The sequence below is a fragment of the Oncorhynchus nerka genome, linkage group LG2 (assembly GCF_034236695.1).
Source record: "Oncorhynchus nerka isolate Pitt River linkage group LG2, Oner_Uvic_2.0, whole genome shotgun sequence".
Classification (NCBI taxonomy): domain Eukaryota; kingdom Metazoa; phylum Chordata; class Actinopteri; order Salmoniformes; family Salmonidae; genus Oncorhynchus; species Oncorhynchus nerka.
Window position 1 is genome coordinate 23,151,275 of NC_088397.1, and position 24,468 is coordinate 23,175,742.

Genomic DNA, 24,468 nt, shown 5'->3' on the forward strand with positions numbered 1-24,468 from the left:
AATGAAATGTAAACAAATTCTCACCCATCTGCACACAATATCACATCATGACAAAGTGAAAACCAGTTTTTGGAAATGTTTGCACTTTTATTGAAAATGAAATACAGAAATCTAATTTACATAAATGTTCACAACCCCGAGTCAGTACTTTGTAGAAGCACCTTCGGTAGCGATTACAGCTGTCAGTCTTTCTCGTACAGCTTTCCACACCTGGACTGTGCAACATTTTCCCATTCATTCTGTAATCATTGCTAGACGACCCTTTTCAGGTCTTGCCATAGATTTTCAAATAGATTTAAGTCAAAACTGTAACTCGGCCACTCAGGAACAGTCACTGTCTTCTTGGTAAGCAAATCCAGTGTAGATGTGGCCTTGTTTTAGGGTATTAGTCTGAACAGGCTTCCTTCTCTTCACTCTGTCCATTAGGTTATTGTGGAGTAAAGTTGTTTCCTCTTACTTTCTCTGACGGAATAATCTCTCCGAAAGTGAATGAGAATCAAACTAAGCTTCATGTCTGTGGTTTAAGCCTCGTTCTGAATTCTAAGAGACTATTGGAGACTTGGCCAGTTTGACAATAGTTTGGTTTTAAAAGGTCAATTATTTGTTAATTGCTTTGCTTCAAAATACTTTTGGACAAACATTACTGGAAAAACTGGCCCACTGAGATGAAGGTACGAGAAATATTCTCACTGGCTGGGTGCTGGCGTATGAGTGATGTGTTACTGATGAGTTGGGGAAGAGACAGTGTCGTGATATTTTTTTTAGGACGAAGAAAAGGTTCTCCCTTTTAGTGTCACGTGACTCTGTCTGGCGGGGCGGGCGCAGCGGGCTCCATGGAGCGGGAGGGGGAGGGGGAGGACCAGAGATTGCTCTCGTTCCCCTGCGGTTCCAGAAGACATCTGTTGCCCTGGCTAATGGCAGCAAAGCCCTCATCCCTCCCAGCCAGCGCTGAACAGGGCCAACCCTTCCTTTTCTTTGGAAATAATTCAACTCTGCAGGCAGCCACCCCCCTCTTCGCCATCAACACCAGAACCAAGGAAGGAAAATCCAGACCCCCCCTCCATCTCACACACCGCTGCCCCCCAGCCCAAAGCCCTGTGTTACATATTCATTAGCCTACGCTTCAGTGCTTCAATCAATGAATGCACCGCCAATACTAGGAGGAGGGACTCTGGGCTGATGTTTGAAAGATGCTATCGAATGAAACGGCAGTTGAGGCTGGCGGCTGTCCAACAAGGCATGGCATCATAGTCCACACAGCTTGATAGTTGTGCTGTCACTGATAATGAGCTACGTTATTGAAAGGAAAAGGCTGTAGGCTACATGACGTAAGATTTCTGTAACGGCTTTTTTTAGCCGACATTGTATTATCTGCATGTCTGAAGCAGCTTCTGTGAGCCTCTGGGGTTTGTGGCCAAAGTCTTTTTCCAATCTGCCGTCCGTCTCTCTCCTTAACAGGTAACTAGGTGGAGTCCCTGGAGAACACACGTTGAAAGATGCTGTGCTAAGGCCTCGGAGCAGGGCGGACACCCTCCACTGAATGTTCTGCATCCCATCAGGAGGACTGTTGCTTCGAGAGGCTCGTCACCTAGACGACAACAACCCAGTCCCCTTCTGTGTGTGCGGCTGTGGACAGGCGGCGGGTGCTCCGAGCATCAACCCGACAATGGCTGCAGCGGAGGTGACCCTGAGTGCAACTGGCAGTTGTATTGTTGGGGACCGTCAGTCAGGCACACTTAAGCGGCCCCTCTTCCCCTGGTCTTCCTTTGTGCACAAAGGACATAATTATTCCAGCTCTGGCTCTGTCTTTTTAGGGGACATTCTTTCAACCGCTGCAGCCTAGCAACCCTGGGCCATGTTGCTAAGCAGCCCTCTTTCATGTATGCGCACACTCCCATCCTCCCACCCCACCACGACACCTTTTAAAGGGATGTTACATTTTAGCAGACATGAAAACATGTGGATTAGGTTTTAGGTAACTTTAAAAGGCTAGAGGCTGCAGACTCAACAGATGTATCTGCCAATGTGATGTTGCCCTATAACCACATTGTTGCACAGTTATGGCTAAATGATGATGCCGTGGGCTATACACTGACTGTTATTTCTTGTGATATTATAATATGCAGTTGTTTATAGTGGCCATCCGGGTTGGGATCTTCAAATCCATTTCACAATACAAGAGATCTATTGAAACCTCTGTTCAAGAATTGAAAATGGCCATTTATTTTAAGTGAGGATTTTTCCATTGAATTGGTTTTTCAATGCTGAAATGACTCCTGAAATGACTGGATTGAAATGGATACTTCCCCAAGTACCATGGTGCCCTATCTTCGAGGAGTAGACCTAATATTTCCTAATTGCAACTTGCAAGTGACCAAATTCTGCCACCCTATTGGTTACCATTGAGGCCTGAGTGCCTCTATTGATTTTTACTTCCTGTTCCTTTAGTGTACAAACGAGTGACTCTTCCCCAGGGGAGGAACCATATTCTCCTGAAGCACGGGGGAGTCAGGCCTTAGCCCAACACATAACGGCTATTTGTGTTTAAACAGAGCATCCTCTGTTCCCCCTGAGATTGATGTGTTGTGATGTGGGCTGGGTGAGAGGCTGCACGCCGTGGCTGGCCCCCCTAAAAGAGCGGGAACCCCTTAATTAGGACAGGGCACCCCCAGGAACGCACCCCTCTTTGTCTCAGCCAATCTGTTCCCTGCTGGGGAGCTCGGCTCAGGTCAGCTAGTCACATCCAACAACCAAATTAGGTTCAGTGTTTAAGTAGCCTAAACATGGCCTTATTTTACTATAAAAACATACAATACTTCCCATATGTTTCCTAAGACAGCAGTCTGTCGCAGAGCGTATTTCAAGGTCTGTATTTATTGCAGTACAATTTGTCCAAAAGTGTCAAATATTGGTTTATGGAGGATCATTAGTTTAGTATATTCAATTATTCTCTCTCTCTCTCTCGGGTGAAGCTCACAGCTCCGTCTACCTATCCTCACTAAAGCCAAGAAATGAATCTCCCAGGTGTTGAATGTCAAGCCCGTTGAAGTTTCTCATCAGGTTACTGACACCAGAGGTCTGTAGGAGATGCATGTCTCGTGAGAGCTGAACTTTAACAAGACATTTTATGAGCATGGATTCTCTCCTATTGTTTTTTAACTGAAGTCTAGCCTTGTCTAATGGATCTCAGTTAGTCCTTGGGCTTTACTCACTGAAATACTCTTCCATTTAACTCACTCTTTTACCTCTCTCTCTCTCAGGCACTCATGCCATGGACACGGTAAGACGGGGGTAGAAGTGGTGGGAGTGGTCCTCCGGGTCACGCCTCAGCCCAGAGCTGGATGTTTGTGACAGATTCATGGGCCTGAAGGACCATCCGGAGGAGGATGGAGCAGGCCGCATCCTTGACCTGGGGCTGGTTTTAGAGTACCTCCACATCGAAGGCTCCGTCAGCAGGCAGGCTGGCGCCGATACAGGGCCCAGTATGGAGCCGGGCGAGGAGGAGGAAGAGGCCTGCGAGGGCAGCGGCAGTTGCAGCTTGTCCACGCCTGGGCGGAAGGAGGTGGTGGGGGAGGAGAGCGCTGGGTTTGACAGTGACCCGGAGCCAGCCCGAAAGAGCACCGGTTCTAACCCGGCTGGAGGAGTGTCCGTATCTGAGCTAGATGGTGTGCCTGTTCCCAACACCCACCAACCTCTATGCAGGACTCCCTGTGTGGACCTGGGGTCCGAGGGGCCTCCTGACCCTCCGTCAGGGGAGCCTTCATCCGGGGAAGCCCTGGGGGAGTACCAGTCCAAGCTGGAGTTTGCTCTGAAACTGGGCTACGCAGAGGAGCTGGTGCGGCTGGTGCTGGCCAAGCTGGGGCCGTACACGCTCATCAACGACATACTGGGAGAGCTGGTCAAACTGGGCCGTAAGGTCGAGACAAACCAACAGCTGACTGGGTCCACGGCTTCACAGCCCACCCCCTCATCCTCCTGCTCCTCCTCTTCCACCTGTGGGTATGTGGAGGCGCAGCAGGGGAGGACAGACTCCCCCTATCAGACAGACCTCCTCCTGGGGGACAAGGACAACCTGCGGCCCGTCGTCCTGGACGGTAGCAACGTGGCAATGAGGTGAGGGTCATCTTGATTACAGAAAACACACAATGCCTATTTCCTCCATTGTAGCCCGTTGTAAAGGTAGTTGTGTAACTGTTGTCAAAGTCACCTATATATTGTTGATATGATGTTAGAGCCTGTAAGGTAATTAACATCTGTCTCTGGTAGCCATGGCAATAAGGAGGTGTTCTCCTGCTACGGCATCCAGCTGGCTGTTGATTGGTTTCTGGAGCGAGGTCACCGTGACATCACTGTGTTTGTGCCTTCCTGGAAGAAAGAGCAGTCCCGCCCTGACGCCCTCATCACAGGTAAACACACACACACACACCTGAGAGTTCACATACATATGTCAGATGGGCCTCAGTGCTCACTGGATTACACGGTTCTCCAATTCTCTCTTTCTCTCTAGACCAGGATATTTTACGTCGTCTGGAGAAGGACAAGATCTTGGTGTTCACTCCGTCTCGTCGGGTCCAGGGTCGCCGGGTGGTCTGCTATGACGACCGTTTCATTGTCAAGCTGGCCTACGAGTCCGACGGCATCATCGTCTCCAACGACAACTACCGCGACCTGGCCAGTGAGAAGCCAGAGTGGAAGAAGTTAATTGACGAGCGGCTGCTCATGTACTCGTTTGTCAACGACAAGTAAGGAAGGAGTGATACGACTCCGGCTTAGCGTCCATCTGCTTTAGCCTAGAAGTGGTATGATGTTCATTATGTTAATACTTGGCTGTATAGGATTAAGTATGTTAATATGTTAATAATCTCCCTCGCTCGCTCCTCCTCCCCCCTCGCTCCTCCTCCCCCCTCCCTCGCTCCCCCTCGCTCCCCCTCCCTCCCTCGCTCCCCCTCCTTCGCTCGCTCCCCCCTCTCTCGCTCGCTCCCCCTCTCTCGCTCGCTCCCCCCTCTCTCGCTCGCTCCCCCTCTCTCGCTCGCTCCCCCTCTCTCGCTCGCTCCTCCCTCCCTCGCTCGCTCGCTCCTCCCCCCTCCCTCCTCCCTCGCTCCTCCCCTCCCCCGCTCCTCCCTCGCTCCCCCCTCCCTCCCTCGCCCCCCCTCGCTCCTCCTCGCCCCCTCCCTCGCTCCTCCCCCTCGCTCCCCCTCCCTCCCTCGCCCCCCTCCCTCGCTCGCTCCTCCCTCCTCGCTCGCTCCTCCACCCCCTCCCTCCCTCGCTCGCTCCTCCCCTCGCTCGCTCCTCCCCTCCCCCTTGCTCCTCCCCTCCCTTGCTCCACCCCTCCCTTGCTCCTCCCCTCCCTTGCTCCACCCCTCCCTTGCTCCTCCCCTCCCTCCCTCCCTTGCTCCTCCCCTCCCTCCCTTGCTCCTCCCTCCCTCCCTTGCTCCTCCCTCCCTTGCTCCTCCCCTCCATCCCTCCCTCGCTCCTCCCCTCCATCCCTCCCTCGCTCCTCCCCTCCATCCCTCCCTCGCTCCTTCCCTCCATCCCTCGCTCCTCCCTTCCCTCGCTCTTACGCTCGCCCCCTCCCTCGCTCCTCCCCCTTGCTCCTCCCATCCCTCCCTTGCTCCTCCCCTCCCTCGCTCCTCCCCTCCCTCCCTCACTTTCTCCTTCCCTCCCTTGCTCCTTCCTTCCCTCCCTCGCTTTCTCCTCCCCTCCTTCCCTCCCTCACTTGCTCCTCCCCTCCTTCCCTCCCTCACTTGCTCCTCCCCTCCCTCCCTCACGCTCCTCCCCTCTCTCGCTCCTCCCTCTCTCTCTCTCGCTCCTCCCTCTCTATCCTCCCTCTCTCTCGCTCCTCTCTCTCTCCTCCCCTACCTCCCTCGCCCCTCCCTCTTGCTCGCTCGCTCCCTCGCCCCTCCCTCTCTCTCTCGCTCCTCCCTCTCCCCTCCCTCTCTCTCTCGCTCCTCCCTCTCCCCTCCCTCTCTCTCGCTCCTCCCTCCCTCCCAGGTTCATGCCTCCTGATGACCCTCTAGGTCGTCATGGTCCGAGTCTGGAGAACTTCCTGAGGAAACGTCCCATCATGCCAGAGCACAAGAAGCAGCCCTGTCCTTACGGTGGGCCCCGCCATTATTATTAACTCTTTAGTACGTTCATCACTTCACCTTGACCATGTTCATGATGAAGACTTCTCCCAGTGTTATAATGTGAATGAATCATTTCTTCATCAGCTGGATGACATCCAGCTACTGGTGCTGAAGATGCATTGGGTTGCTACTTTCTAAGTGAACCACTGCCACATCATCACTAGCCTGTGTGCTAACCAGTACCCTATCCTTTCTCCCCCTTTCTTTAGGCAAGAAGTGCACTTACGGCCACAAGTGTAAGTACTACCACCCGGAGAGGAGTGCCCAGTGCCAGCGCTCGGTGGCAGACGAGCTGCGTGCCAGCGCCAAGACCTCTGCCACCTCTACTAGCGCCAAGGGCCAGGCTGGCGAGGCCGGGCTGGTGAAGAGCCACAGCGTGCCCAACAATGTAGCGATGGGCACCAAGAGAGGTTCTGCCCCCAAAAGGCAGTGTGACCCCAGCATCCGGGCGCTGTCCTACGGCGAGGCAGAGGACAAGCTGAGACACGCTGAGAAATGCAACAGCCTCAGTAGTAGTAGTGGGAGTAGTTGTTGTAGTGGGAGTGTTACTCTGTCCCCTGCCCCTGGAGGACCCCCCTCCTCTGCCCTCAGCGACCCCCAGGAACAGCCACCGAGCCTGGGCAGGGACACACCCTACATGACCCTGCCGCACCCCCACCCTGACCCCTACTCCTCCAGCTGTGACCCTCCAGATCTGAGCTACTACTCAGTGACGCCGGCCCACTCTGGCCTGGCAGCACGGAGGAATCCGGAGTCCCGCTTCCCGCTGGACACCGACCTGCGTCTGCTGGGCTCGTCAGACTGTGTCAGCAGCGGATGTGACTCATACGGAGAGCGAGCCTCCTGTCTGTGCTGCCCAGGCCCTCTGCTGGACAAATACACCCACCATCAGCACCATCAACACAACCGCCTGTACCCTCAACACTCTGCCCCCCTGCTCGAGCCACACCACCCCTCCCCCCACACCTCTGTCCTCTATGGCTATCACCAGAGCCTGGCACGGGGCCACAGCTTCCCCCATGACGAGCCCCCTGACCCCCACCTGAAGCGCCCTCTGTACCCCCTCCCCCCTCCCCTCCAGCACCAGGCCATAGGCGCCCGCTCCAGCTGCCCTGGAGACTACCCCTCTGTGTCCCAGTCCGGCCCCTACCCTGCTGGCTCCCCTCTGGGCCGCTGCCTGGCCAACACGCGGCTGGAGACCCTGTCAGACTCCCGGCTGTACGAACGCTCTCCGCCGCCCCCCAGGAAAGCCTTCTCCTGGGATCCCTACTGCAGCCAACCCCCTCAGTCCTGCTATGAGACCTACCAGAGTCTACCAGAGACCCACGATGTAGGCTGGGGACACACATCTCCATGGGGACAGACCACACACTCTTACCACCCCTCTCACCAACCCTACTCCTCTCAGCCCCCTCACCCACCCTACCCCCCTCACCCATCCCATGCCCCTCAGCCATCCCACCCGTCCATGCCCCTCCACCACATGCACCAGGAGCCCCCCACCCTGAGCCGGTACGGGGAGGTGCGGGGTAAGGTCTACCTCAACCTGTGTAACATCTTCCCCTCTGAGCTGGTGGGCCGGGTTATGGGGAGGAACCCTCATGTGACGGACGCCCAGCAGCTAGCTGCCGCCATCTTGGCTGAGAAGTCCCAGTCTGGCTACTGAGTCCAGCTAGACTACTACTCTCTCCCTATTGATAAGTTAGTTGTAGTTTTGACAATATAAGGGTTTGAATTTGTTTGACTGTACATTTTGTTTGTGGATAACTTAAGTGTTAATCATGTGCAGGTGAGGATATGCATTGAGTCACAAGTCACAGTTTGAAACATTTTAAAAACTAACTGTGGAATCCGAGGGATCTGAAATCTTTAATCTTACTTCTATTTTTATTTTCTACTCCATTTGGAAACATTCACCCCCAAATTGGCCACCATTTATCAACAGATACTTGGTTGTTGGGGATGTGTATATCTTCTGTGTTCAATCGGTGTAATTGATTTGTTTCTCTTGTTTTTTTTGCTGTGTGTTCTGTTTGTGCCTGTTGTTATGATAGTAGGTGGCTGAGTTAGTCTTCTCAGTTGAGAGAATGTCTTGCAGTAGATGTAGAGGCGGCCACGTCGTCTTAGTTTTAGTCTCTGGCCCCTCGTTTTGGCTCCAAGCCTGCAGCTGCTACAGACACGGTAGACTCAAGCTCAAATCCCAAGATAATTCCCTTTGGTTGTTTTCCCTGAAGACCGATCCAAAGGGCTCAGAGCACTTGGCTTGATGTAGACAATCTGTTACAGTTACCGGCACAATCCCTGGTAGACAAGAGAAAGCTTTTCTTTGTTGATACAATTTGTATCGTTCATTTAGGATTATATACCTGTGTATATATATATATCTGTAGGTGTGTAATCGATTCATGAAAAGCTGTTTATATATAGCTGGTGCATTTTAAACTCTAATACTGTATGAGATATTCCAGGAAACATTTCATTATTTTTAGACATGTTTAGGAATATTAATCAAATTAGATACATGAAAGAGGTGAGGTATTCTGACCTTTTGGGATGGAGAATAGCCTTGGCTGGGTTGAACCCAAGTGGCCAGCTAGGTGAAATGAAATGGGGAACTGCTGCGTGAAATATGCAGTGGGTCGGTAAACAATAAATCATTTTGTTATGTAACGAAAAACCTTCTCTCTGGCACCGTGTGTCAGTGAGGGCCCGGACGTGGGCCAAAAATCATGCCTTTACACGGCATTGTGCTTATGACACATCAAATACTCTGAACCATGTTCAGCAAACTGTTATGTTTTGGTGACACTTTATTTGAATCGACCGTAATAAGTCATTTATAAAGTGTGTTCACCATTTAATAAACAGTCTTTTTGCAGACCCTGATCTGAAGTGAGCGCTATTTATACTTTGATGTTGAGTGACCAACGTAATTTCAGCAGTACCTGGTAACACAGGATATTTAAGGAAATATATACATTTGTGTGAGTGTACTGTTTGCAAATGCCATGTAAATGGTTTATAACGGACCCTTAAAATAAAGTGTTGGCCATGTTTTCTTCAAGTGTTCTTGTCTCAATTTTATTGTATCATATTAGCTTGACAACTCCGTGCCTATCAAATATAGTATTGGCTTTGTATTCTTCATTAACAATTGGTTGTCCTTGTTTTGTTGGAAATGCATAGTCTTGTCAGATGTGATGAGTTGTCACTAATTTCCAGAACACCAGAGAATTTGTACTTAGAATAACATTTACTATATTTCAGATTGGAGTTTTCCTTTGTTCTAAATTCTGAGGGCAGAAAAAAATTGATTAAAAAAAAAACCCCACAAGGCTTCAATCCTCGGCATCATCAAGATTAGAACCTGTGACCTTCTGGTCCCAGTGCCTAGTCCACTACACCAACAGGGGGGAGGGCACCACGCTTGTTTTTTCACATATTTAAAGCTGTTCGTTTTGAAATGTGATTAGTATCATTGGGATTTGAACTGGCAACCCTGTGTGTGACACCATTTGACACACCTGCATACTCTGCCCATGGACTGACAGGGTTTCATCCATAGAGATAGAGGACTCTAATGCCCAAAAGCCTTTTTTAGCATGGGCAGCGCCATTGAGGCCTTTCACGAGTTTGAAGTTGTCAGCTAGGTGGGACTTCCTATGGGTTAAAGAAGGATCACATAATTCCATCCAGGTCATCAGGGGTCAACCAATTAATTATACTTGAGGAAACATTCCATCACCAACCTTGGCTTTATGCCATTTTAAAACACACTCTAGGTGGCAGTGTGCACCCTTTCCATTTGTTTGCCAACTCAGACGTAAATTGACTACTTCAAAATGGAGATGGCCACAATGACGCTGCCCATGGTTCCAAGCTGTTTGAGCAAGTTCAAAAAGAAAAACACCAATTTGATATGCAACAACTCAATGGCAATTGCAGTTAACTAAATGGTTAATTTGGCTTTACATTTCCTGATGTGATCAGATGTTAGTGGCAGCTGACCAGATAGGACACTGAGAAAATTAACATTTTCAGATCAAAAGATGAACTGCTCATTGTATGTTCTTGTTATAACCAAGCATCAAGATGGCATTAATTAAACCATGCATGAACAGTATTGTTCGAGGTTCGTCTAAAGAATCACTGATCAACATAACTTTTACTGGTGTCAGAGGTACCAATCATTTAAACCAATACTATATTTGTTAAATATATAAAAAGGCAACTTCATTTTAAACTTTTATTGTGAAACCAATGGACTAAGCTCCACGCGGGCCTTTATCTTACAGAAACGCTAGTATGAACACAAGGAAAAACTGAACCACATACATGACAGCTGGTTCCAACACAGGCATCACAAGCAGGCTAACAGGCTCAGCCAATGGGAAAAGCCCAACTCAATGCACCCTGCCCTAAATATGGGGGATGCTGGCATGTAGAGTAGTTCTCTTTTCACCTCCAGTGAGCTACTGATGCATGCTGGTAGATAGTTTGATCTTGGAACACGTTACAAAAATAACAGTTGGAAGCACAGTTTTTTCACCTGCTATGGCAAATACAACCCCTATATTTGGACACTCACTGGGTTAGCGAAAAGGCAGGTTTGGGTCAAGCCCCTTCAATGTCCTCCAGATTAAAACTCTGGCTTTAAGATCTCAAGTTAAACCAGCTGTCTAGTGTAGCATAACAAAAAATACATTCCATCCGATTGCAAATTTTAAAAAACTGAACACTCCCGTTAATTCAAAACTTACCAGTAACATTTATCCACAATGCTGGAGTTAATTTGATTTGCAGTAAGTGAAAAGATCAAGGTCTGAAAATGTTTTTATTGGCCTGTCCTCTATTCCCACTGAACATAACATTGAGGTGGGGGGGTTGACCCAAGAGGCTGGGTCCCTCTAATGAGAGCGTATAAATAGGGGGGCACATTCACCTCTAACATCTGCACTGGTCTGTCTCTTCACAGTCCTAAAATGGTGGCACTCTGCCATTGAGTTTCCATCCATCCTGCTGACAGCTGTGGCAGAGAGAACGGTGAGCAGATCAGTCCAGCAACAGAGGAGAAACATGGTCCTATTCTGGCCCCAGTTGGCTGTCGGCAGACATGCAGGTCCCGAGTCCAAACAGAGCTTCATGATAACCAGTCAAACCAGCTCCAATACCACAGGACACAGACACCATGTCTACACAGCCTGGGTCACAGAAGTTCTCAACCTTACTACTGCACAGTATCAGAACAGTCCACTGCAGACTCACAGCCGTGTCCTCAGTGTTGGATTGGCTTGGCCAACCTTATCACGTGAAATCATTGGCTTCCCATTAGAGACCAGTCTTTCATTCATCAAGACTCACGCCTCTCCTCCAGACTGGTGTAGTGGCTTTCCACTGATGCTTTCCACTGATGAGTCTAGATGGTAGGGCCGTTCAACAAAATGACTTCCTTTTGCATCCCTTTGATATTTTAAGTAGAAATGGTGAATCAATATAGACATTTTAAAAGCCTGTTCTTTTCAAACGAAGTGCCCTTTAATATAGACCACATGGTAAATTCAATAAATCAGATTTAGTGAATAAAGACTTAGTGGCAAAATTCAGCATTCGCCTCCGTCTTCCAATAAGATTTTAACCCAGTTAACAACAATTTCTCCAGGTTTTCACCATCATTGTTAAGCAATAGTTATTTTGTTGCTTTGACGAAGACATTTCTGAAGACTTTATTTCATGTGATTAGTGATTCATTTTAAGGTTACAAAAACACCTGTTCTCTCATTTTAAGGTCAACCCTGTTACGACAACTGAACTCTCACTTTACTATGGTGAAACTATTCCTTTCTAAATGTATTTTTCTCCAAAAGAAAACATTGAATATCTAATAGTCAAATCATAGTGTAAAAGCAGGTGAGCTGGTTCTACTCTTTTTGGCCATTTTGTGGTAGGAGATGGAGTGGGTCGATCATAACACGTCAACCCTGTTACTCATAGGCTCATATCTTTCAAAACAATTCAATGTTTTGAAAATTGTTCACAACATACCTGAATGGATCGATCCCCTAACTAACACAAGCCTCTACCAGCCTCGGACCAATCTACCGTCAAAGTTAACAATGAGAACAGAGAACTTAACAAACAGGGCTTCAATAAAACGTGTTATAACCATAGATCAGAACAAAAGCAAAAAGGTTTGAAAGTACCAGACAGCATCAATACGTTCAACTGAAGACAAGAGTCAGTAATAGTAAAGCATTGCATACTAGCTTTCTGGCAAGAACAAAGCTTTCCATACCCCTGTTCGCTTAAAAATCTAATCTTTCCCATTTTGGTTTTTCTTGCGTCTCCACATTAGATATTTGAAAGCAAAGCACAGACACATCCTTTGCAATACAAGGAGAATACCACTTTTGGAATGGTGCAAAGCGTTGCTTGCGCCCGATTCCTGATGGAGATGCGGGCAGAGCTTTGGCAAAGTTTGAGGCGGTGGCGGACGTGCCCTCTGGAACCTTTGCGGGTATGGGTACGGGGTAAAGGGTGAGTGTAGGAGGGACAGCGCCTGCTGTTCTGACGAAAAGCGAGTCGCCAACGAACGGATGGGGGAACCCAGAACAGATCACATGGACTCAAACTCGTCGATGCGCTGCTTGGTGTTGCCCAGGCGGATCTGACGTAGGGTCTTGTACTTGTCTCTCCCGGCCTTCACGTTCTCCGCGTGAAGCATGTCATTCTGGGTCTTCATGGTATCGTCTATGGCTTCAGCCAGCTCCGAGCTCAACACCTGGAGGAGAGAAAGGGAGAGGGTAGAGAGAGGTGGAGAACAGGGGGGTAGAGAGAGGGTTGATTGATTGAAACCTCTCAATGACAGTTAACGCCATCAAGCAACTAAAGAAGGCCCTTTAAGGGGAGGTCATCAGGTCTTGGGGTTAAAGGTTAGAGGTCAGAGGGGACCGACCTGCAGCTGTTTCTTGAGGCGCTCGTTCTTCTGGGCCTCGGTGACGCGCTCCTCCTCGCTGCGCAGGTCCAGGGCACTCACGCCCTCCAGGGAGAGCTCGGCGGCATCCTCGGCGTGGTTCTCGTCCTGCTCCTCGTGCTCGCTCTCCGTGGAGCCGCCCGCTGGCGTCGACGGGATCGTCATCACAGTCTTCAGTTCCTCCTTGGTCTTCTCCAGGTCGTCCTGGGCTGAGATGGCCTGGGGAGAAGGGGAGGGCTGGCGAGTTATGGGACTTATTCAGGAAGGTGCAACGTTATAGAACATTTCAGTACAACCTACAACTGACTGATTCTATACAGTGTAGTCTATATTGTAACCAGGACACAGAGTAGAACGTAGGGAGGTGGTTACCTTCTGCTGCCATTCAGTGGCCTCCTCTTCCTTTTTCCTCTTGGCTTCCTCCAACAGGGCTATTTTGGCGGTGAACTCGCCCAGCTCAGCGGCCAGTTGTTCCTGGTTCTTCATCTGGTCAGCTGCCTGCCTGGCCAGCTCCGCCTTGGCCTCCTCCGCTGCCTGCCTCTCCCTCTCCAGTCTCTCCGCCTCCTCCCTGGCTCTCTTCCTCTCCTGCTCCAGCTCCAGGGCCCTGCGTGTCTGCTGTTCCAACTCTGTGACCATGAACAAAATACACAAAGTCCGTTAGCCCGTCTCAAAAAACAACCCTTTTCGCTGTTCGTCTTCCTCAAAACATGTCCAGCAGCACCCACAATTTTTACAATGTGACCAATGGGATGCTCGGTCAGCCATGATCTCACAAAAATTGTGATTGACTTTAAGAACAACATGGATGTCTCTCTCTCTCAACACATCGACCAAGTCAGTCTATACCACTGGAACACAATGTGGATGTCTCTCTCTCTCAACACATCGACCAAGTCAGTCTATACCACTGGAACACAATGTGGATGTCTCTCTCTCTCAACACATCGACCAAGTCAGTCTATACCACTGGAACACAATGTGGATGTCTCGCTCTCTCAACACATCGACCAAGTCAGTCTATACCACTGGAACACAATGTGGATGTCTCGCTCTCAACACATCGACCAAGTCAGTCTATACCACTGGAACACAATGTGGATGTCTCTCTCTCTCAACACATCGACCAAGTCAGTCTATACCACTGGAACACAATGTGGATGTCTCTCTCTCTCAACACATCGACCAAGTCAGTCTATACCACTGGAACACAATGTGGATGTCTCTCTCTCTCTCAACACATCAACCAAGTCAGTCTATACCACTGGAACACAATGTGGATGTCTCTCTCTCTCAACACATTGACCAAGTCAGTCTATACCACTGGAACACAATGTGGATGTCTCTCTCTCTCAACACATCGACCAAGTCAGTCTATACCACTGGAACACAATGTGGATGTCTCTCTCTCTCAACACATCAACCAAGTCAGTCTATACCACTGGAACACAATGTGGATGCCTCTCTCTCTCAACACATCGACCAAGTCAGTCTATACCACTGGAACACAATGTGGATGTCTCTCTCAACACATCGACCAAGTCAGTCTATACCACTGGAACACAATGTGGATGTCTCTCTCTCTCAACACATCGACCAAGTCAGTCTATACCACTGGAACACAATGTGGATGTCTCGCTCTCAACACACCACCCAAGTCTATAAGATCAGATGGTAGTGTTGGGGGGGGTTTAAAAGAAGTGTTTCTGAGTGGACTTAATGTTTACCTGGTGCTGAGAACAGTCCTATAAGAAGTAAGAGATGAGAGTTTAGTACCGCGGTGCAGTGAGGACCAGTCTAGAAGGTTAGGGTCAGGTCCCATTGGCATACTGACCGACACTGACCAACCAACAGCCCCATGTAGAGCCCACATATCAACACCACGAAAACCCTCCAGGTGACACCAGAGACAGGTTTACCTAGCATTTACAACAGTGCAACATTTGCACCTGATATTGCCCTGGGTCAATATAGATTTTAAATACAAAGTAAATATATAATTCCCCTATGGCAAATAAGAGGTGCAGATATTGCATGAATGCTGAATGAATGTGGTATTATAGAGTGTCTACATTTGTACAGAGACAGGAGGAAAGTTAGAGGGTTGAACTTCAGGGGAGCTGTGGGAAGACAGGAGGAAAGTTAGAGGGTTGAACTTCTGGGGAGCTGTGGGAAGACAGGAGGAAAGTTAGAGGGTTGAACTTCAGGGGAGCTGTGGGAAGACAGGAGGAAAGTTAGAGGGTTGAACTTCTGGGGAGCTGTGGGAAGACAGGAGGAAAGTTAGAGGGTTGAACTTCAGGGGAGCTGTGGGAAGACAGGAGGAAAGTTAGAGGGATGAACTTCTGGGGAGCTGTGGGAAGAGGCTGACTGGTACCTTCCTGGGCCCTCATCGTCTGGTCCTCGATCAGCCTCAGTCTCTCCATCAGTTCGTCCTTCTCTCGCTCTATTCTCTCCTTCTCTTTCTCTGCGTGCTCTCGTTTCTTCTTCTCGTTCTCCAGCTGGGCTCTGTCAGGAATTGATGAAGGGATATCTCATCTATCCGCTAGGAAATGAACCCTTGCAACGAAGCACTATATAGGTGTGCTTTTCATCGTCACCTTAAGTTATTTTGTATCTTATTAAAGTGTACAGTAATATCCAGGGTATCAAACTAACATGTCAATGTATTGTACATGATGTCCTGTTAATGTCTATGTAATATCAACATTCTGGAGATGGACTTTTATTGATATTATAAAATATTCTGAAAAGGTGATGTTGTTTGCTAGAAAGGTTCAAATATACAGCATACCTGCTATGGAATGTCTCTACATAGGCTTTCATTTCTGTCAACATATAGCTATGACTATGAAAGTAAAGTAAATATCCTTGATAGCAATTTATATACAGTCTAATACTGCCCTCTAGTGGTGCTGATCCAGGGTATTGTCAGAAGGTGTGTGTCTGCGTTAGTGTGTGTCTCTATGTGCTCCCCCTGTACCTCTCCTGCTGTTTGTGGTGTTTCTCCTCTCTGGCCTGGGCCTTCATCTGCTGCACCTCGATGGTGTCAGGCTTCCTCCTCCTCATGTACAGCTCGTGGTTCCCCATACACAGAGCCAGGATCCGCTTGTTGATCCGCAAACGTGGTGCGTAGAACACAAAGTCCTACAGGGACACAGGAGACCCGAATTTAGGGGTACCCGTTAGGATGTCTAGGTAGACCATGAGATTACTATGTTTGACAACAGAGAATATGATAAACTCTTTAGAGTATAATTCACTACTACTTATTAAAGTGTTCTGGAAAAGGGATCTGTGCCTCCACATCTTGTTGTTTTGGGATCTTAAAGGAAAATCAGACAAAGGGAGACTTACTGGAGCTTTCTTGTCGATGGGTTTGATGACAAACTTCTTGTCGTTGAAGGAGATGTTTCGGATCTCGCTCCAAGGGAAGCCGATCTTTGGTGTCAGTCTGGGGGGGGAAATGTTGATATTTGGTAATTGATGCACACAGACAGTTTTCAATATTCAAAATTAAGTTGTATTTTGGGGTGTAAAATATTGTGCTATAAAAGCTGCCAGCAGATGGCGATGATAGGTGAGAGACGTCCAAATCCTATTCAATTGCTGTATACTATACTGATCTGTGATCAGATTTCAGTCCTGCCAATGCAAGTCTCTACTCAAGAAATTGGCACTGCATTATTGTCTACCAGCTGATCTGAGGTCAGTGTTGGGAAAGAAAGGGAATGGGTCTGTGTGGCAGGACGGGAAACCATTTCAAAGCCGTGCCACAGTTGTGTCCCATCCACAAATGAGGGGAAGACCGGAAGAGTAACAGACCCTACTTACTCTCTCTTCCCCCACCCCTCTCTCCTCTACTGCTAAAAGTAACATTTACTCATCCTTCTCTTTCTCTCTTTTCTTCTTGGACATCTTTCATTCACCCCAACAATCAAACTACAATTTGTAAAGTAGAACAACTAGGCGAAATCTGATTAAACATCTGCTTATCATTACAGTAGATTTCCAATAGGCCAGCCATAGTTGATACAGCTGTAGTAGTGAGACTGACTTGTCTTCGTGTTCGTAGATGTTGAGTCCCAGGGCGTCCACTCCCAGCCACAGCTCTGTCCCCTTCTTGTTCTTGATCTCAAAGTAGTTGACTCCGTACATCTCCAGGTCCTGAGCTATCTTCAGGTACTCCATCATAGAGTCCTCTCTGGGGGAAAAGCACATTGTTACGTTTCTAACATGGAAATGTCTCAATGTGGTGGAACCATTCAGACAAATGCATCTTCTACGAGACAAAACACCTCTCCCAATAACCCTCAAACACACACAGAGAAAGAGAAGGAAATCCACACAGACCTGAGCATGCCTCGGTGCTCCTCATGCCAGGTCTGTATCCGGTCCTCCCACTGCTCCTTGGTGAGCTTGTGCTGCTCCAGGACTCTACACAACACAGAACATTCCAGAGGAAATTTAAAAAATAAAAATACATTTAAAAAAAAAACATTCCAGGATTCCTTGTTAGAATGTGGATGGTGCATGACTCCGGGATATCCCTGCTTCTGGCCAGTGGCCACTCACCTCTGTGGCAGCAGTCTGTCGTTGGTGAGGTAGCCAGGCTTGTGGCTGTCTTTGTTGTAGTCGGTGTACTTGGCCTGGACAGAGTAGGATGCCAGCAGCACGGCAGTCTCCGGGGGACAGTAGTTCTCATCGTTCAAAATGGCCTCCTTCACCTGGTCAGAGAAGCCAAAAGGAGAGAGGAAAACAAAAAGGGAAAAATAAAGTAGAGGTCATGTGACCTCATCTCACCTTGCCCAGTAAGGTACTGAACTTAGGAAGGATTTGGCATCAAGACACCACGAGTAAAAAAATATATTAAAAAAATAAGAGTATGTCTGTTTTTGACTGTCAAGACTTAGAATACTGATGACTTAGAATCCTAGACCAACAATGAAAAGCCTCCCCCCCCCCCGACTGACATGGTGTCATCACTGTGCGACAAAGACGGAAGCGTTGTTCGAATACCCATACTAACATACTGTATACTACATACTATTTGTATACTACGATGAACTAACGGTATCCTTTCAGTTGTGTGTACCGTTGAAGCCACGCCCATTTTCTGAAGAATTACATTATGGGCCCTAAAACCACAGAAATAGTGTCCACTGTTTGCATACCTTGTATTTTGGTGAATGTACAACATCCGGAAACTTTTGGCATACTAAATATATCCATACTATGACCAATAAGCATACTACATTCTCAATTTATGTCACAAATATTATGGTTAGTATGAGTATTGGAACACAACTGGTGTCAGTTACCTGCAGGAAGAAGAGTCTCTGTGTGATCTCCTGGATCAGCTCCTCAGACACGTCCTCAGGGAAGAACTTGGCCCGGAACTTAAACTGCAGAGGGTTCTCCTTCTTTACGTCCTGGGCTGTCACCTAGAGGGGACAACACCTTTAAAGCCCTGTACAGACACAACAAGACCACTAGAGGTAGACTAGACGACTGTCAGTAGTCTGGAGTGCCCTCTATCGCCTTGTCTCCTCTCCCTTATCTGCACTGACAGGGGAAAAACGTGGCTGGCTAAGATGCATGCTCAGTAAGCATCCGTGTTTGACTATTGAGATACTTGGAGGATCTAGAAGCTTTACAATCTAAGCTTTGTAAGCTGGGCTATAAAGCTAAATCATAGAAGTTGGTTATGAAGCCATAAAGGTATGAACAAACTTCTGTTATCTAATCTTGTCCTAATTAGTGATAGGATTGGACCCTCTTTACAGCCGCTTACATCCCAGACTCCAGGGCCTAGAATCAGAACACTTTCCACTGGAGACAGCTGTTAGAATAAATCCTGTTGTAGATCACCCTGACAGAACCACACTGCTCTACGACTACTGAACTAGTTCCAACACACACACACTCCCTCGCTGTCTTTTACAGGCACTTCAGAGCAGTTTTTGGGGGGGTCGGAGGGTCTTTGGCCTCAGTGTGACAGGAAGTCTGTGAAAGTGCAGTTTTGAGGCCCCCTGACCACAGCCTAATAACCAGCTCAAACTGACTGCCTACTGGCAGCCGCTCTGGAAACAGAGAGTAAGAGAAGAGATAGAGAAACCAAGACAAACCACGAGAGAGAGAATGAGAGAAGACCTTTTTATTAAGCTTCAGCCACGTGCTGTAACCCTTGCTGTCCACGTACTGCAGTCCGAAGAACCAGACCTCTCGAAGCCCCACCGTCTTCACCACCTGTTAACATCAGACAATACTCCACCATTAAACAGTTGGGAGGGTGGGATTACTGAAAAAGTCACACATTTCTCATGTGAAAAGTCCTATAGAACGCAACATGCTAGCAACCATTTGTTTCATGACAAAAGTTCAGACTTCATGTGACTAGGATGAAAGTTAGGCTCACATGTTACTGTGTAAATAAATATACTGCAATGCAGGTTTAATTGAGGGGCGTTTTAGCCTCTGCCTGACTGGAGGCTCCTCGGCAGCGGTGGGCCCACTGTGGCATAACTTCTCCACAGTGGGCCCTGGGCTCACCGTTAACTCTGGGAGGGTGACTAATAGCCCAGCCAGTTGACACGCGGCAACAAGCTACTTAGATCCACTCTGTCTGTTAACTGCAGAGGAGGGCAATGAGGCGGATGGCCATAACTCCTGCTGATTCCCTGGAAATGGATTGTGCGTGTGCGTGCGTGTGTGTACTGAGAATACAAAACACACACTGTGAAGTGTAAGAAGACAGCTGGACACACCGTCCAGGACAGTCGCCACCTCAATGGTCTCATTCACTACAGTTCTTCAGCCATCCTAAATGCTCTCCAGTTTCTGTTTGTGAGAAAATGCTCTAGTACTGTTGATTGTCACGGCGATATCTTTAACATGTGTTACAGAGTAGCTTTACAGGCATATAGGGACCTCTCAACAGGGATAGAAATTAGGCTCGGACATTACAATTAGAGGTCGACCGATTATGATTTTTCAACGCCGATACCGATTATTGGAGGACCAAAAAAAGCCGATACCGATTCAAAATCAGCCAATTTATTTATTTATTTATTTGTAATAATGACAATTACAACAATACTGAATGAACACTTATTTTAACTTAATATAATATATCAATAAAATCAATTTAGCCTCAAGTAAATAATGAAACATGTTCAATTTGGTTTAAATAATGCAAAAACAAAGTGTTAGAGAAGAAAGTAAAAGTGCAATATGTGCCATGTAAGAAAGCTTTCAGTTCCTTGCTCAGAACATGAGAACATATGAAAGCTGGTGGTTCCTTTTAACATGTCTTCAATATTCCCAGTTAAGAAGTTTTAGGTTGTAGTTATTATAGGAATTATAGGACTATTTCCCTCTATACCATTTGTATTTCATTAACCTTTGACTATTGGATGTTCTTATAGGCACTTTAATATTGCCAGTGTAACAGTATAGCTTCTGTCCCTCTCCTCGCTCCTCCCTGGGCTCGAACCAGCAACACAACGACAACAGCCACCATTGAAGCAGCGTTACCCATGCAGAGCAAGGGGAACAACTACTAGAAGGCTCCGATCGAGTGACGTTTGAAACGCTATTAGCGCACGCTAACTAGCTAGCCATTTCACTTCGGTTACACCAGCCTCATCTCGGGAGTTGGTAGGCTTGAAGTCATAAACAGTGCAATGCTTGACGCACAACGAAGAGCTGCTGGCAAAACACACGAAAGTGCTGTTTGAATTCATGTTTATGCTCCTGCTTCTGCCTACCACCGCTCAGTCAGATACTTGTATGCTCAGTCAGATTATATGCAACGCAGGACATGCTAGATAATATCTAGTAATATCATCAACCATGTGTAGTTAACTAGTGATTATGATTGATTGTTTTTTATAAGATAAGATTAATGCTAGCTAACAACTTACCTTGGCTTACTGCATTCGAGTAACAGGCAGTCTCCTTGTGGAGTGCAACGAGAGAGAGGCAGGTCGTTATTGCGTTGGACTAGTTAACTGTAAAGTTGCAAGATTGGCTCCCCCGAGCTGACAAGGTGAAAGTCTGCCATTCTGCCCCTAAACGAGGCACTTAACCCACCGTTCCTAGGCCGTCATTGAAAATAAGAATGTGTTCTTAACTGACTTGCCTAGTTAAATAAAAAGGTATATAAAAAAAATGTAAAAGGCAAATCGGCGCCCAAAAATATAGATTTCCGATTTTTATGAAAACTTGAAATCGGCCCTAATTCATCGGCCATTCCGATTAATCGGTCGACCTCCAATTACATCATTATCATCCTCCTCCAGTGTCAGGCTGAGAAGTTGCAGAAAATAACTATCCAACAATAATGATCCCAAAAACAGTCCGTCATTCAATGACCTCCAATGCACCCTCAAAACTACTGTTTAACCATGTCATTGTTGAAATGACATCAATGTAATTAATTGGGGACATTGTCTCCACTCTCAACTCATTGAGGTGGCCCTCGTGGGACAAATCCTTTGAGTGAACCATAGGACCAGGGCAGGCCCTGGTTTTACCCCAGCTAGCTAGATGTCTATATCATATGAATATTTCAGCCAGGGACATCAATATTGCAATGGGCGTGCTGCCTCGGCATGACTTGTCAGTCACAGTAACGCTGCTCCATTATGACGGGATAACAGTACTGATACCATGACAACAGTAACTGACTGTCAGTCACAGTAATGCTGCTCCATTATGACAGGATAACAGTACTGATACCATGACAACAGTAACAGACTGTCAGTCACAGTAACGCTGCTCCATTATGACAGGATAACAGTAGTGATACCATGACAACAGTAACTGACTGTCAGTCACAGTAACGCTGCTCCATTATGACAGGAGAACAGTACTGATACCATGACAACAGTAACTGACTGTCAGTCACAGTAATGCTGCTCCATTATGACAGGATAAAAGTAGTGATACCATGACAACAGTAACAGACTGTCAGTCACAGTAACGCTGCTCCATTATGACAGGATAACAGTACTGATACCATGACAACAGTAACAGACTGTCAGTCACAGTAACGCTGCTCCATTATGACAGGAGAACAGTACTGATACCATGACAACAGTAACTGACTGTCAGTCACAGTAACGCTGCTCCATTATGACAGGAGAACAGTACTGATGCTATAACAGTAACTGACTACACATCAATCAGGACAGTGTATATCAAAATACTAATCTTCAATGATAATACTAACAAAAAGGGAGAAATTAACCTCATCCAGGAACAAGGTAAAGCACCCACTTGATCTTACGTTTCATACTATAGGTTTTAAGTTATGTGACTTCTCTTGCTTACCTGGTCAAAGAGCTGTTTGCCAGTGGTGTTGGGCTGGATGGCAAACTCCAGCTCTGCATCCATGGTGGTGACCCGCACATTAATCTACAAAACAAGTTTGCATGTTATTTGCCAGTTGCATGTCCTTTTCCATTCACTGTATTGCTGTACTGTAGGCTGTCAACTTTTCATGCAACACCGTCACCACTGTGTGCCGTGGTCAGCGTTTCAGGATGTGTCAGATGCAGCTTTAACACATTTAAAATGGTATTGAGTCAGCCATTTTGGTGGACATGAAATGAACAAACTAAATTTCAGTTTGTTTTAGTGCAGGAGACTGAACGCTCCTCAAGGGAGCAACAAAGGCCTTCCAGCAAGACAGAGAACTGAAGGAGTGTTGTGTGTGTGTTTGAATGGGCTAATGTAGTGCCTGTGTGTGTCTTTTTGCCCTCTCACCACTCAGTGAGTACTCCCCTTCCTAGCGGCCGCCTCCTCCTCCTCCCTGTGAGGCGGAGCAGAGGAGCGAGGCCAGCCATTGGCTGCTGCTGTCTGAGATGCACTAGGCTGGCCTGGCACCAGACCTGACACACAGCTGATAGAATAGGCCTGACCCCGAGGGCATCCTCCATGCCTGACACACACATTCTCCATCCCGGTTTACACAAAACACACACACACACACACACACACACACACACACACACACACACTGGAGAGGCAGAGGGGAAAATAAAAAAAGACAGTGCGATATGCAGAGCGAAAGATGATGCCGAGTGGCGGCCAGCTGCACTCCAATCCAGATAGTGCAGCTGTGGGCGACTAAGGTTACAGTACCTTAGTGGCCCATTGAGAGAAGCAGCTTCCCTTGCTCGCCCCGTTTCCTCTTTCTATCATGAATTACCCATGCAACCTCAGGACAGGAACACAACACACACACATTCGCTATCCCCGTTTACCCCAACACACACACACCATTACTTATCCAGAAAACGTGTAAATATCCAGCACAGTACTGTGACTCTCTCACAAAAACCACACTGTAGAGACTGTGCATCTGCCTCTGTCTCGCTAGCATTAATTAGCCATGAAACCTCCTGTATTCTCAGTCTCTGCCCCACTAACTATTCACTATTCTCCAATGAAAGCACATGTAACTGGTGTGAAATGGCTAGCTAATTAGCGGGGTGCGCGCTAATAACGTTTCAACGTCAACAAAACTAAGGAGATGATTGTGGACTTCAGGAAACAGCAGAGGGAACACCCCCCTATCCACATCGATGGAACAGTAGTGGAGAGGGTAGCAAGTTTTAAGTTCCTCGGCATTCACATCACAGACAAACTGAATTGGTCCACTCACACAGACAGCGTCGTGAAGAAGGCGCAGCAGCGCCTCTTCAACCTCAGGAGGCTGAAGAAATTCGGCTTGTCACCAAAAGCACTCAAACTTCTACAGATGCACAATCGAGAGCATCCTGGCGAGCTGTATCACCGCCTGGTATGGCAACTGCTCCGCCCTCAACCGTAAGGCTCTCCAGAGGGTAGTGAGGTCTGCACAACGCATCACCGGGGGCAAACTACCTGCCCTCCAGGACACCTACACCACCCGATGTTACAGGAAGGCCATAAAGATCATCAAGGACATCAACCACCCGAGCCACTGCCTGTTCACCCCGCTATCATCCAGAAGGCGAGGTCAGTACAGGTGCATCAAAGCTGGGACCGAGAGACTGAAAAACAGCTTCTATCTCAAGGCCATCAGACTGTTAAACAGCCACCACTAACATTGAGTGGCTGCTGCCAACACACTGACATTGACACTGACCCAACTCCAGCCACTTTAATAATGGGAATTGATGGGAAATTATGCAAATATATCACTAGCCACTTTAAACAATGCTACCTTATATAATGTTACTTACCCTACATTATTCATCTCATATGCATACGTATATACTGTACTCTATATCATCTACTGCATCCTTATGTAATACATGTATCTCTAGCCACTTTAACTATGCCACTTTGTTTACTTTGTCTACATACTCATCTCATATGTATATA

At 47.5% G+C, this 24,468-nt stretch overlaps 2 protein-coding genes across 4 annotated transcripts in view; one reads left to right on the forward strand and one right to left on the reverse strand.

The window, feature by feature from the left end:
- The first annotated feature begins 1,464 nt into the window (after window positions 1–1,464).
- On the forward strand, window positions 1,465–9,223 carry LOC115132596 (probable ribonuclease ZC3H12C). Of its 2 annotated transcripts, XM_029665338.2 has the most exons (6): window positions 1,465–1,681; window positions 3,261–4,113; window positions 4,267–4,406; window positions 4,508–4,742; window positions 5,992–6,098; window positions 6,338–9,223. In XM_029665338.2, exons 2-6 carry the CDS (start codon window positions 3,359–3,361, stop codon window positions 7,792–7,794), a joined length of 2,694 nt encoding a protein of 897 aa, XP_029521198.1. In that variant the 5' UTR covers window positions 1,465–1,681; window positions 3,261–3,358; the 3' UTR covers window positions 7,795–9,223. The 2 variants fall into 2 exon arrangements, with proteins under 2 accessions (XP_029521198.1, XP_064880871.1); XM_065024799.1 differs by lacking the exon at window positions 1,465–1,681 and having other exon boundaries at window positions 3,176–4,113.
- Window positions 9,224–10,360: 1,137 nt separating this feature from the next.
- LOC115132613 (radixin-like) overlaps window positions 10,361–24,468 on the reverse strand; it is a 32,309-nt gene continuing 18,201 nt past the window's right edge. For both annotated transcript variants that reach the window (XM_029665357.2, XM_029665352.2), the window contains exons 3-14: window positions 22,429–22,512; window positions 19,246–19,341; window positions 18,414–18,536; window positions 17,668–17,819; window positions 17,446–17,529; window positions 17,150–17,296; window positions 16,450–16,546; window positions 16,076–16,239; window positions 15,470–15,600; window positions 13,471–13,724; window positions 13,081–13,317; window positions 10,361–12,906 (exon numbers count right to left, since the gene is read on the reverse strand). In XM_029665357.2, the coding sequence (XP_029521217.1) occupies window positions 12,742–12,906; window positions 13,081–13,317; window positions 13,471–13,724; window positions 15,470–15,600; window positions 16,076–16,239; window positions 16,450–16,546; window positions 17,150–17,296; window positions 17,446–17,529; window positions 17,668–17,819; window positions 18,414–18,536; window positions 19,246–19,341; window positions 22,429–22,512 (1,734 nt within the window). In that variant the 3' untranslated portion in view covers window positions 10,361–12,741. The remainder of the gene's footprint in view (window positions 12,907–13,080; window positions 13,318–13,470; window positions 13,725–15,469; window positions 15,601–16,075; window positions 16,240–16,449; window positions 16,547–17,149; window positions 17,297–17,445; window positions 17,530–17,667; window positions 17,820–18,413; window positions 18,537–19,245; window positions 19,342–22,428; window positions 22,513–24,468) is intronic.